The sequence below is a fragment of the Aythya fuligula genome, chromosome 2 (genome assembly GCF_009819795.1).
Source record: "Aythya fuligula isolate bAytFul2 chromosome 2, bAytFul2.pri, whole genome shotgun sequence".
NCBI lineage: Eukaryota > Metazoa > Chordata > Aves > Anseriformes > Anatidae > Aythya > Aythya fuligula.
Window position 1 is genome coordinate 34,487,732 of NC_045560.1, and position 14,069 is coordinate 34,501,800.

Genomic DNA, 14,069 nt, shown 5'->3' on the forward strand with positions numbered 1-14,069 from the left:
TGTGTAATGTAGGTGAAGAGCAGTTATATGGAGCCCCAGTATGCGTTTACAGGTACTGTCACAGCAAAAATGGTGTAACAGGCATATGATGCAGGGAATTACAGTGCACCTTGGTGTACTCTGCTTCAGCTTGTTCTGTATGCAATGAATGGCTGGACCAGATGATCTTGAAGGTCTTTTCCAACCTTTCTGTATGATTCTGTGATTCTGTTTAGCATGCTCACGAAAAAAATCACAATTCTGAGCATATGTGAAATTTAAGTAATTGAATTTGTGAGTTACAAGTAATTACAATCTGTTAAAAATATCCTCTAGACTTTTTAATTCTCAGCCCTTTCAGCCGTAATTTAATCCTGTGTCGAGCTGATGTGATGCATGCTTGATTGTGTCTTTTTCCTTCATAGCCTTTGATGTCCATTGTGCTGGACAGGAAGCTACTAATGCATTTGAGAAATTAAGTTTTAAATACAGAGACTTGGCTTATTTTTGGACAACTGCTGACAGGAGGTCTTTTCAGACCAGTCTCTGTGCTGTTAAAAGGCAAATGTTGGTTTCTTCTGCATGAAAGTTGGCTTCTCTGGGCCTGAAAACTTACGCTGAGAAGTGATGTGGTGTTTAAATCCTGACAGCACATTTAGAAATACAGACACTCTGCCAGCATTTCTGCAGTTGAGAAAGCTTCTTTCATGTTTCAGCTGCTTTAGTCATTGAACACAGATTCCTTCTTGTGGAATCAAGTGTCGATGCTTTTTGCTACAATGGCTAGTTTCTGTGGAGAAATCCTTGATGCCATCAGTAAGCTTGCTTTATGAAAATAATATTAATGGGAAAAAACAATCCCAAGCAGTGTACTGTGCTAAACACTAAATAAAAATTACCTCTAGATATTCCTCTAAACTGAATGTTCCAAAAGGAGTTTCAACATGATGATCTGACCCTTCCGATGGATCCCTCTGTGCAGACTGGTGCTGCTACGTGGACCAGTAAGTCCAGTGAGTGGTTTCAGGCATGAATGGGTGCCTGGGCTTGTGCTTTTGTGACTTCGCCATTGGATCTGTCCAGGGACAGGTGTTCTGGCAGTCCATCTGCACGTAGTTTATTTTACATCTGTTTCCTCAAGCTATTTCCCCCCTCGCAGCTGGGCCAAAAAGCAAGCTAAGGTCCAGTGTGCTTCCTTACAGCTTTGCACGTGCACGTAGCTGCTGTGTAAGTAGCTGCTGTGTAATATGCTCGTAGCTGAGCTATCCCGATCTGGTAGTTAAGAGAAGAGCAAGCTCAGGCTGCTTTTTGAAGAGGGGCAGCCAACCAGTTGCTGTCCTGAATGTGAGCCTTGTTCCTGCACTGCATGGGCAGCGATATGGGTGCAGGTATGCTGGGGTGGATGCTAACAAGACAGGGCACCCTAAAAGCCAAAGCAGAACCATTTGGATTCTGGGTTTGTGTCCAGGACCTTATGTAGTGAAAAATCAAAGAAATATAGCTGATTACTTGGGGCTAGGGGGAGATGTCCAAAAAAAAAAAAAAACCAACCAACAAAAGCAACCAAACAGGAAATTGCATTTTCTGAAAATGGATTATCTCAGGCTAGGTTTTATTTTAGACCTTTCAAAATGATGGGAAAGAACGTGGGTGTTTAGCTTCAATGCTGAGCTTGCACGAGCCGATGAGTACTTCATCTATTTGATTCTTACTACCTTGTATGTGCCGTGTGACCTGATGGCTGAGATAGTATTTATTTTCTCTGTTGCCAGTAGCTATGAAAGTTATGAATGTTTTCTTGACCTTGTAACACCCAGAAAATGTTGGGTATCTTGGCATTATGGAAGAAGATATCATTGCCCTTTTAAGTTCATTCGGGAACTTGAGGATAACTTCATGTTAAATTATTCCACAGTCTTAAAGCCAGTTCTGTCCAAGGAACCAATTTATCCATAGGAGGGTACATTGCTCTCTTTTTATATATCTCTCAGGCCCAATACACTTCTGGTAAAGAGGAATTTAATGGGGAGTATAATAAGCAGCAACTACTGTGGATGGGACTGACTGCCCTGAGAAGTCATTTAGTGTGATGAGACAGTCCTCTTAACTGCTGTGCTGAAGACACTGGCAAAGCAATTACTCTTTTCCAGGTCAAGACCCTGACTTCATAAAACCTTCTTGTGGAAAAGCCCAAACATGAAATTATTTATCTGTTGCAGTGGGATTCCAAGGTTGGGGATGCAGAAGAATCACAGTTCCTAACCTGCTGTTGCTGATTTTACTTGGGAGGACTTTAACAGGCTATTTTGAGAGTCCACTTTTCTGTTGGTGGAGTTATATTTGAAGTAATTTTGACTGCTGATACCCAAGTCACTGGGCCTAGAAACTTGGGCAAATCTGAGAGATTCCAGTGTCAAAAAATGAGTGGGGTTCATCCCTCAGTGAGGTACTGCTCATACCAACATCTTCCTCTCGTCTCTCTTTCTACCCCCCTTCTGTGAGACCCCTAAGAAATGGGAAGAAGTGAACAAAGGACGTGGGTCACAGCCAAGAGTCTGTGGCTTTTACTAGTTCACTGTGAATGGGATTGATGAGAGTTAGCATGCCAGGAGGATATGTATGAACTGCTTGTAAGAAACGACAACTGCAGCTTGGAGTCTAGAAATAAATGATCCTAAAGTTCCTTTTTTATTATTTTTCCCCTCTGTAGGCTTTCTTATGTTTCACATAAACTCAGAAAAACAACTTTGATCGTGGCCTCATTTTTACAAAATGCATGTTACAAAAGAGATCGTGATATGTAAGTAAAAGCTGTAGTTTTAAACATTTCTACTTTCAGGTATTAGTTATTTACCCGTCTAGGAAAGTACCTTAAATAGACTGTGCTCTTTGATTAAGTTTTGCAGTGGTGTGAACTGTCCAAGAAGGAAAGTTCAGCTCTCACTTCATTTGCCAGAACTTATTTTGAAAGAGGAAAGTAAATGAACTGAAGATGTGCAGGACTTGGCTCGTGCTACAGTAATTGAGAGAGTGATTTCTGTAATGTGGGTGGCTGGAAGCAAGTACTTGAATGGTTACTGCTATCAAAGAAGAGGAAGAAACTGAAGTGAGGTGACTGCCTTCCACTGCAGGACTTATTAGGCTCTGCATACTTTCATGCCGAATGGTGTGGGCTCAGTACGATAGCAGCAGATTACATCTGGGCATATAACGTGCTTCTAACTTCTCAATCTTCTGGTAGTAAATTTGAAAGTAAGCTGAAAGTAAGTACTTCATACTTAATTTAAGTACATTCTTCGGGCATTGAGAATGAAGCCATCAATAGTTGCTGGAAGCAAGATTTTTGTTTATATAGAAAGCTGATTATTATGTTTCTGAGCATGAAATATACTTTATTTCCCTGTCATTTACTGCAACCCTTCTACTAGTCTGACGCGTCAGTTATGTCCTCAAGCTTCTGTCATCTAGTATCCCCATTTCGAAAGGAAGAGTTGCATGGAAAGGCGTTTAAAACTCATTGTGTAATTAGAAGACTGCAAACTATTCAATCACAAGTTACTCACTGTAAGCCTTAAAAGTTTTCCCTTTTTTGCATCAGTTAGGATGACCAAGTACATGGCTGAAAATCCAGAAGTTCATGTGCAAAACTTGATGAAACCAAACTTAGTATTCTGAGGAAATAGAGTGGAAAATCTCATACTTGTCAGTATGCATCACAGGTACAAGTGTGTAACGCTGTTTTGAAGGTACCTTTTGCAGCTCCTGTGTCTGCTTCTACCCTGTAACATACAGAAAATTGCCTTTCAGTGCTCACAGCAGTAAGTTACAAAATGACTTAAAAGTGAAGGTGGTGAACATTCAAAGTAGTAACTTTCTTAAAAACGTGGTTCTTAATGTAAGCTGTCCCCAGACCACTAAAAATAACCTTTTCCCTCATTGTGGCACACAGATATTCTGAAATTGAAATTGAATTTCACCCTTTTAATTAAGCATTTGTGATCCTAAATAAATTCTGGCAGTGTACTGTGGGGAAGTAGTCTGGGAGATGAAACACAGAACTAAATGCAGTGTGACTTAATCCATGGAATTATTCAGTTCCCTGAGTGTCAAGGTGATCTTTTTATTCCTTCTGCAGGGTTCTTGAACACACACTTCATAGGACTGAAGGAAGATAACTGTTGAGAATAATGAATAGGTAATTGTGCAAGTCATGACTGCATTTAATTAAAAGAAAAGTTTTGCACAGGCTTACTGAGGAAGTGTGTTTTTCAAATGACAGGTGTGTTAGGGGCACTAATGCAGGTCCAGTAAGCATTTAGCATGCCATCATGTTTTGCCATTTCCGTATTAAGGTGCAAAAGGTTTTACATGGTGTTTCTCACCATTTAAAAAAATGTCAGCAATGTTGTTCTGCAAACAGATTTGGAAAAGCCGTTTTCTATTCAAAACATCATTAATATTTTTAGAACTTTTTAGAAGTATGTTCTGGAAACTTCTGTGTGTTTGTTAGTGTTTGTAGGTAAGGCTTTACCTAGAGTAAACAAGAACTGTCGCCATATAACAAGGGTAGTAAATAAAACATTCCTTTTTCTGTTGCAACTCATCCCGAACTATAAAACTGTTAATTTAGCCACTTGCTTTTGCAGCTTCTTAACAAGAACTTAACAAACTTCTGGAAAATGTACAAGGTGGTGCTCTAAAACTGAAAACTGAGATCCTGATCCAGAGACTATGTAAATTTTAGTTTTTACAGTTTCACTCCTGTCTTAATTTTTTCACTCACACATTGCTTTGCAGGCAGAAACTTGAAGTGAAATTAAGTGGGCTTATAGAATTACATAATGGTTTGGGTTGGAAGGGACCTTAAAGACCACCCAGTTCCAACCCCCTGCCAGGGGCAGGGACACTTCCCACCAGACCAGGTTGCCTGAAGCCCCATCCAGCCTGGCCTTGAACACCTCCAGGGATGGGGCATCCACAGCTTCTCTGGGCAACCTGTTCCACCCTCAGAGTAAAGAATTTCTTCAGAATATCTAATCTAAATGTCCCCTCTTAGTTTAAAGCCATTACCCCTTGTCCTATCCCTACATCCCATGACAAAGTCCCTCCCCAGCTTTCCTGTAGCCCCCTTTAGGTACTGGAAGTCTGCTATAAGATCTCCTTGGAGCCTTCTCTTCTCCAGGCTGAACAAGCCCAACTCCCTCAGCCCGTCTTCATAGCAGAGGTGCTCCAGCTTTTTAATCATCCTCATGGCCCTCTGAATTAACTGTGAACTCCTCCATAAACAGTCATGCACGATGGGTCTTTATTCCTTCTAGAAAAAGGGAGTAGGAATCATATAATAACCAAATATATTTTCTATTTCAAATTCGAGTCACTTCATTTTTTGATCAAAAAAATGTACTGAGATGGTCCGACTCCTCGACTCCTTTCTAAAGGGCCTTTATTTTGTGCTTGTTCCTGACTATTTTTTTATTTTTATTTTTAATCTGAGCAATTTCCAAATGCTTTTCCAGCATCTGCAATAGAACATAAAATGTGTTTTAGGTTAGAAGTGATAATTCAACTAATACTTCACAACAATATAAAGCTGCAGCAGGGCATGCATGAAGTGTCAATATATGGGTGTGATGTATTGAAAGGGCATGGGGTAGATTTTGGAGTGGCTGCATTGTGATGGGACAGTCAGTTTTTGGAAGTGCTGTGTTTTTACATTCAAAAACATTCTGCTGTTGCTGTGAAATAAGTCTGAGAATGTGTTAATACAGTTTTATGTCACTGAATATCAAAACCTTTTGTCATAAAATTCTTGATCATTAGCATGCCTTAATGTGTCCTGCTTCAGCTTCAACCTGTAGCAGCTGGCAGTCTTAAAAGCAGCAGCAGTGTCTGGATGAAAGACAGTTTCTGGTGGAGTTCCTTGTCTTAGAGCTGGCACTGGAGCAAGAGAAGATCAAAAAAAAGTGTGAAGAAACTGATTTGAAGCCTAGAGTAATAGTAGTGGGACAGATACAGTGTTTTGCACTTAAGGAAAAGGGCAGTTCAGCTACAAATTAAGGTTTGAAGGAGACAGAGTTTCAAATAGATCGTTTGTGTTATTGTGTGTCAGACCAGTGGATTGAGCTGACAGCATAAGGTAACTGTAAGTAAAACCATAGATCACATCATCAATCTATATCAGTAGGGAAGGAAATATTAAAGCTGTTGTGCAAGGCAATCCCGAGACTCCTGTCTGGTGTACTTTGCACAATTTGGACTGTCTATGCTGGAAGAAGGTGCAGACTGGAACGGGTACAGAGAAATTATGTAAGGCTTGCTTCTTTCCTTATGACACAGAAGAGGAGAAAATTCCTTATTTACGTTAGGGGAATGAAAGCTGAAGCATTATTTCCTAGCTATAAAAAACCTTAAGAATAGGAAGCAGAACAGCTTAAGCTAAATGCTGACCAAGATGACCAAGATTAAGGGAATGGCCTGTTAGGTTATGGGAGTGCTCAGGTGCCTTCAGGCAGAAGCACCCAAGGACCCCTGAGATGCAGCCTCCAGGGAAGCCAGTGGGATCTCCAGTGTTTGGGTTCCTCATGGGATCCTCTGGAGGTGCTGGGACTGGAAGAGTGCTGCTACTTGTACACAAGGCTGTTACTTTTCTGTGAATAGAGTACCTAATTTTATATTCTAGAAGATACCTTGTCCTGTTTGCAGAACCACGCAAAGCGTGCTACAAACTAGCACATGACATAGGTATTGTTCTGGGCCTCAACATTCACATCGTCAATAGAGCACCTTACAGTCCGTGTGAGTTTTAGCTTCCTCCTTTAGAAATATGCCTACATAGCGTGCCTAGATGAAAATGTAAATGCTTCTTATGTGTGTTCATAACAAAACTTGAGCTGCCTGTTCTGTTGTTGCTGGTCTGTCTGTTCTTAGAAGTGGGGCAGAACTTGCAGCTCACAGCTCACCTTCACCCACTGTGACAGTGCTGACTGGTCTCCAGTCAAGGTTAAAGGTGTGTAACACATCCAAAGTGGAGTTCTCCTTTCCCTTTGGAAGACCATTCACTGTTTTTCTTCAGGACTAAATTTAATATTTGCACGAAGAAGGAATCTGATTTAGGAAGGTCTCTTCGCTGATTCCCAATTCCCAGTCAGAATTGGGATAAAGCTAGGATATCAGCGTGATAGATGGTTCTGTGTGTCTTCACTTTAACTTTTCCACTGAGAAAAATAGTACAATAAACTGAATCATTTATTTTTTGTTACGCATAACCTGCTCCTGGGTATATGACTAGCTTTTACTTGTGGTGTACTTGTGGTGTTAGTATTCTGTCAGTCAGTTCTGTGACAGAAATACAGAGGCAGGAAGCTTTGATTCAAAAAGGGTATGTGTTAGAGCTGAAAAGTTAAAACACAAAAGAAAAGCATACTGCAAAAGATGTGCTATTTTGCTGCATCTGGTATGCTGGCATTTTGAACTATAAATACTGGCATTAGCTGCCTGTGGATGTGACTGCAGAGAATACACATTTCTTCATCCAGCTGCTTCTTGCAAAATACCAGGGACGATGATTGGTGTGGTGGAATATGTTCAGCCTGTTGTATCAGCTAAGAGTGGAGTGCAGGATGCCCGTCTGGAATTTGTTGAATTTGTACTGGAGCTTTGGGTACAAGGTTGTATCTTAGACTGCATATCCACCAAATGCTTTTTGCCTTCCTTTAAAAATATCAGCTAAAAATATTCCTTAGTATCTGAGGTACTAAAGTAGTTAAAACATGAAGGGAATACATTCTTTGATCACCAAAACCAAACTCTGTTCTTGGACATATGCTAGTTTTCATTTAAATCACACTAGGCTCGTGTGACATCAATACATACCTTCCTAAAATCTGCAGCTGCCAAGTAAGAACACTTATAAAAAATGAAATAATTTATTGCAGCCTTTTGTTAAAGCTTTCAGTTGACTTGCTTTTACCCACTGTAGATTGTGCTGTATGGTGACTGAAGCTTTTGCATTCATTTTTTTCTGCATTTTATTTCAAATACGACTATAATTTGAGGCACAAGACAGAGGTTTTAGCTTCTGGCATACTGGAATGCTTAATTTTTTTCGTGCAATGGAAGCTTTTATATATGTTGTCCTACTTGTCTGGACTATAGGTAGAGGCTTTCAGAGGTACGGAATAGCTCCTGTTCCTCCACTGCCTCAAACACATCTAGATTTCTGGATTACTTTTTTTTAGTGGTTTCCTTTAAACTATGCCTTCTTGTAGTTGTATAATATAATATAAAATTTAGAGGGGAAATGGAAGCAATTTCAAAACTTGCCTCCTTTCTTAGTAGTACCCCATGGGAAGATCAACACAAATAGTCATGAATATTCAGCTACAGCAAAAGCTTTATATATTCATAGCAACATATAACCTTCTCAGAAATTCTCAGAAAAGAAGTAATTTATTTACAGTATTTAGAAGCTGTAAAATAGCATGTTAGCGATTTAGTATTTCATTAATTAGTCATGTGGTGGCATAGGTCTGTTTTTTTTTGTTGTTTACTTTAATGTTGTGAAAATTCTTATATTCAGCTTAAACCCACCGGTGACAGCATAGCTTTTTCAGTGTCACCTGAGATGCCCTCGAGAAACGCAGGCATCTGTAAATGAGCTGATGGTGTTTGTGGGTTTAAACTGAGGCTTTGCATATCACAGAAAGAGCAGAGATTTCCATTTCAGTATAGTTAACAATAAGGGCTACCAGTATTTATTTAAAGGTAATATTTATGTGGCATAGCTTTCCATCTGGGTGAAGAATACCAGAAAGTAATTACAAAGTTAGGGAACTGTTGAAGCTAGGAGGGCCTGGTCTAACCCCCCTGCTCCAGCAGCTGTCCAGGACTGAATCCAGCTGGATTAAGATTCCCCCTGAGCCTTCTCTTTAGGCTGAAGAGTCCCAGCTTAGTCTTTTGTCACAGGAGAGATGCTCCAGCCCCTTCATCACCTTCATGGCCCTTCACTGGACTATCTCCAGTGTGCCCATGCCCTTGTACAGGGCAGCCCAGAATTGGACATAGCACTCCAGGTGTGGCCTCACCACTGCTGAGCCAAGGGGAAGGATCACCTCCCTCAGCCTGCTGGCAACACCCTTACTAATGCAGCCCTGAATACTGTTAATCTTCTTTGCTGCAATGACACTTTGCTGGCGCATCTTCATTGTGCTGTCCCACCTGCGTGCATCCACAGGTCCTTCTTGGCAGAGCTGCTTTCCAGCTGTGCAGCTCTGAAGTGTACCAGTGTCTGGGGCTGCTCCTTCTTCAGGTGCAGGGCTTTGCATTTCCCCTTGTTGAACTTCACGAGGTTCCCCTCAGCCCATTTCTCCACCCTGCTGAGGTCCGTCTGAATGTCAGCACAACCCTTTGGTACATCAACCACTCGTCCTAGTTTTGTGTCATCTGTGAACTTGCTGAGGATGCACTCTGCCCCAACATCCCGGTCCTTAATGAAGATGGTAAATTGATCTCTGGGGTACGACCCACGTGATTTGTCTCCGATAAGAATTCGTGCTACTGTGAGTAATATGTGCAGCAGATGATGTATGGTTTCTAGATTGATAAGAATGAGTTATATTTTGCTTGATGGTAGCATGCAGCTTTGCTTGTTGCTTTTATCACAATTTCTGCTGCCAAATAGTAAATTTGCACTGGAAAATAAAAGCTGGGCATTATGATCTAGTTAATTGTTCTATAGCGACTTACAACATAAAATGACTGGATTTGTGGACAAGGGGCCTCAAGATCATCAAGTCCAACCTCTGACCTAACACTAACAGTCCTCCACTAAATCATATTGTTAAGCTCTACATCTAAATGTCTTTTAAAGACCTCCAGGGATGGTGACTCCACCACTTCTGTAAAGAGCAATAAGGTCGCCCCTGAGCCTCCTTTTCCCCAGGCTGAACAAGCCCAGCTCCCTCAGCCGCTCCTCGTAGGACTTGTTCTCCAGGCCCCTCACCAGCTTCGTTGCCCTTCTCTGGACCCGCTCAAGCACCTCGATGTCCTTCTTGTAGCGAGGGGCCCAAAACTGAACACAGTACTCGAGGTGCGGCCTCACCAGAGCCGACCGAGTACAGGGGGACGATCACCTCCCTAGCCCTGCTGGTCACACTGCTTCTGATACAAGCCAGGTTGCTGTTGGCCTTCTTGGCCACCTGAGCACACTGCTGGCTCATATTCAGCCGACTATCCACCATCACTCCCAGGTCCTTCTCTGCCTGGCAGCTTTGCAACCACTCATCTCCCAGCCTGTAGCTCTGCTTGGGGTTATTGCGCCCCAGGTGCAGGACCCGGCACATGGCCTTGTTGAACTTCATGCAGTTGACCTCAGCCCATCGGTGCAGCCTGTCCAGATCCTCCTGCAGAGCCTTCCTACCCTCGAGCAGATCGATACACGCACCTAACTTGGTGTCATCTGCGAACTTACTGAGGGTGCATCGATGAAGATATTAAAGAGGACTGGTCCAGCACCGAGCCCTGGGGAATGCCACTAGTGACTGGCCTCCAACTGGATTTGACTCCATTCACCACGACTCTTTGGGCCCGGCTATCCAGCCAGTTTCTAACCCAAATTCATCTGTGCCTGAAGCTTGCAACAGCCTTTCTCTAACAAATATTACCAAGGTTTGTTCATTTTAAACACCTGTACGGGCTTGTCATCTAAACATCAACCTTAGTGAGCTTCAGGTTAAGCCATTTGCCTTTGTACTTTACTATTGAGATTGTTTCTTTACATTTTCTGATACAGTTTCCTCAATACTGGATTTCTGTGTATCTGTTGGCAAGGTCTTCTTGTTGGTCATGTTATTTCTCTCCAAATAAAAAATAATATTTTAATTCAGCTCTTTTTGGAAGTGTGATTCTTTGTTCCCTTTTTATCTCTACTGAAATAATTTTTTTTAAACAGTCCTTTTCTATCCAAAAGATGCAGCTGTGAGGTCCATCTGTTCATCACAAAATGTGCACTTCTTGATTTTGTAGATAAACCGAATAACCTGAAAGAAGTAGGGCTGTAGTATTTAGGATGGGAAGTGTTTGCTTTTCCCTGGTAACATTCGTGACCTTAAGAGTCATGACCAAAAATGAGCAAGTAAGATGTACTTGGGCTGGGTTTGATAAGGGTATGGGCTGCTTGAGTGTCTATTTATAGTTATGCTAAAATAGCTCGATCTCAGCTTGTCAGAAGATGTGGAGAAAATGAAGTAAAGAAAAATCATTTTAATAATTTGTCATTTCTTTTCAACATGCAAAAATTCAGTGAGCAGAATTTGAATTTCCAGAGGAGCATTGGGTCTTAGCAGTTTAGACTGTTCTTTCTTTCCTAATTCACAGCCATGCATGCTCTTCATTTCTCTGATGGGGCAGTGAGGGATGAGGTACGCATGCTGCAGCCAGCAGCTTCCTTCATGAAGTGATCTGACTGTGTTTCTAGGGTAAGCCCACTCTAGTTTCTGAATGAGAACAGGGTCCTGTTTAGAAAAGGTGCCTCTAGGATGTTCCAGTGGAGTGCAGCCCAGAAATACTTCAGTTGTTTTTTAATAGGACTGTAGCTGCCCCAGCCCAGCGCTCCCTGCTTGGCAGTTTTCTGTCAGCAAGCCTGGACGGAGCCTCCTGGTGATGTAGGTGCACGGTTCGTGGGTGCTCGAGAGCTCAGGGATCACTGTACCTGACTCCAGCAAACAACGCAGGCATACTTTGCGTGGGATTATGCAACTGATCTGGGCATGGCAGAGGGACCAAACTGCAGTCCTACAGCATTTGTGTAGCTCGTCTGGAGGCACTTGTAAATGTGCTCTCTGCTTGGTGAACTCAGCTGGCTGTGGCAATGCAACCACAATGCTGTATGTGCTTACTACACAGTGCTTTCCCAGAGCTTTTTACTTTATCCTGGCTTCTGAAACTTTATCTGGAAATGGAGAGCTTTGTCAATGTTTCATGTATTCTTAGTGAGTAGTCTGGTAGTGAATGAACTTGTTTGTACTAGATCCAAATGGTAATTTGTTCATAGGTATTCCTTTTCTCAAGCGTAGGCTGCAAAAAATGTTTGGATTTGTAACTGGGGTGAGAAGTGGCCAATTCGAAATAACTTTTTTTTTGTTTTTTCTCCTTCAGTGTGTTAAAGCAGAAATCCATTTCTTTAAAACCACGAGTACCAATGGAAGAAATGGAAACAGCTGTCACTGGTTAAAGGCTGCATGAGCCTTTAACCGAAGGCTAGCCAAATCAATTTTTCTTTTGTCTGTGCATATTGGGTGTCTTGTGAAACTTTTCTTTTGGATATTTCTATCTTGAAAAGGCTTTCAGTCACATAAGATACTTGGTCCCAAAGTTTGTGTATGAGACAAGACTTCAATCTAGCTTTCTAGATTTTGTGTGAAGCAGCAGCCTCACAAATGGTCCTGGAGGTATTCACTGTACCTCCCTGCAAGAACTAGTAGGTTGTGAAAATAAATATGCATACGTTTATTTCAGTATATTATACATAATTTGCTTTTAGTTCCCTATTGATTTGTAAGCTTGGAGAATAATAAAATGCAATTGAGCTAAAAAAGTCTGTGCAAAATATTCACTCTAGAAAGCTTTCATTTTCCTCTGTGAGTGAGACGTTTGTCTTCTGTCTGCAAATCTGGAAAATTTATTTAAATGTATGCTTCCTCTTCCCTCTACATAGAATTAATCTAGACAAGAATTAGGCGCTGAAAAAAATATCAAATTTGATGGAAGAATCATAGTTGAGAGCTTGTTGAAAACCTGCCTTTCCTCCAAGCGCTGGAAGGGAAGAGTCTGTCATAGCATATTTTACCTCTGTTTGATCTGAATTCACCACTGTAAGGTAAAGTATATAGATTAAACCTTTGCAGCAGAATTCTTTGCTATCTGAAGAGCTATATGTGAATTTAGGAGGAGTTAATTCTGGTTAGTAAGTTTCACATTCCTAAGTGGGATTTTTGTAGTGTTTTGCCTCAGGATGCCCAGTGATTACTCCGAAGATCAATCAGCATGCCTTCCCCCCACATCTGCCTTTCCCTTTCTGATATGGGGTTCAAATGGCGACCTGGCTGCTCTGAGTGTGGAGTCAAATACGTAGCAGGATTAAATCGTTCAGCGTGTGTACACAGCAGAGTAGTACTTTCCTGCTGAGTCTTGCTCGGGGCTTTCATCCTTCTATGGTTATGAAGATGCTCTGTGAAAATTGACTGTGGAAATCAGTTGTATGCGTGGGTGTGTTCCCTGTTACCAAGCCAGGGGCTTGGAGAGGAGAGTGTAATCTCATTTCCTCACAGGAGTCCTATCTCAAACTTGGTTCTGTTGTCACTTTTCCCTAAGAGTCCCTTTATTTCACCACCTTGTCTCAGCTGAAAGCCTGTTTCTGCTGCTCAGTTCTGACTGCTCTGTCTGGAGGCTGTTGTCAAGGTGTGTTTCTTGTAATGTCTGTATTCCTAGTTGGTTTTGTTAACCATACTTAGTACCTGTTGTCCTTGCAAAAACAAATCTTTTGTTGTGATGAGAATTTGAAGTTTTACCCAGATGGGTCTTGGAATATATATAGATACATCTTGGAATAGATAGAGATATAGATAAAAGCTCGTCTTTGGAGGGAGAATGTGGTAAATTGTAGTGCTCTCAAAGTTAGGCTGTTCTCACCAGTTTTCTTCTAAAAGCTGGGATGAGAGAGGCAAGACACCCAGTGGGTAATTCCCCTGAAGGAAAAGCAGACAATTCCTTTCTATTGGGCACCAAAGCACTCCCAAGAACCAGGCTTATGCAATTTGGTGGTTTACCAGGCTATGTGTTTGTTCGCTGTAGTTCTTAGTTCTCACATGCCTGACTTACATTTAAGTTCTGCTCATCTTTTCCCTTCTGCCTCCTCCAGCAAGAAACCTCTAGCAACATTTCAAGGGCAGATTTACCAGATGAGAAGAGATGGGAGGCTCAAAAGGCAGTGTTTGAGAGGATACTTAGGTATGATGATCTCTAAACTCCTTAGTTCCATTTCTTTCTGAGTGGGACCTGATCTTTTAAGTGCAACTTCCCTTTGTGAGTATTTA

General features: G+C 41.6%; 1 protein-coding gene across 5 annotated transcripts in view; it reads left to right on the forward strand.

Annotated features, from left to right (window-relative positions):
* MPP6 (membrane palmitoylated protein 6) overlaps nt 1-14,069 on the forward strand; it is a 52,829-nt gene that overhangs the window by 13,399 nt on the left and 25,361 nt on the right. For 2 of the 5 annotated variants that reach the window (XM_032181238.1, XM_032181239.1), the window contains exon 2: nt 13,895-13,983. The exons of the other annotated variants lie outside the window; for them this stretch is intronic. In XM_032181238.1, the coding sequence (XP_032037129.1) occupies nt 13,935-13,983 (49 nt within the window). In that variant the 5' untranslated portion in view covers nt 13,895-13,934. The remainder of the gene's footprint in view (nt 1-13,894; nt 13,984-14,069) is intronic. 5 annotated transcript variants of the gene reach the window in all.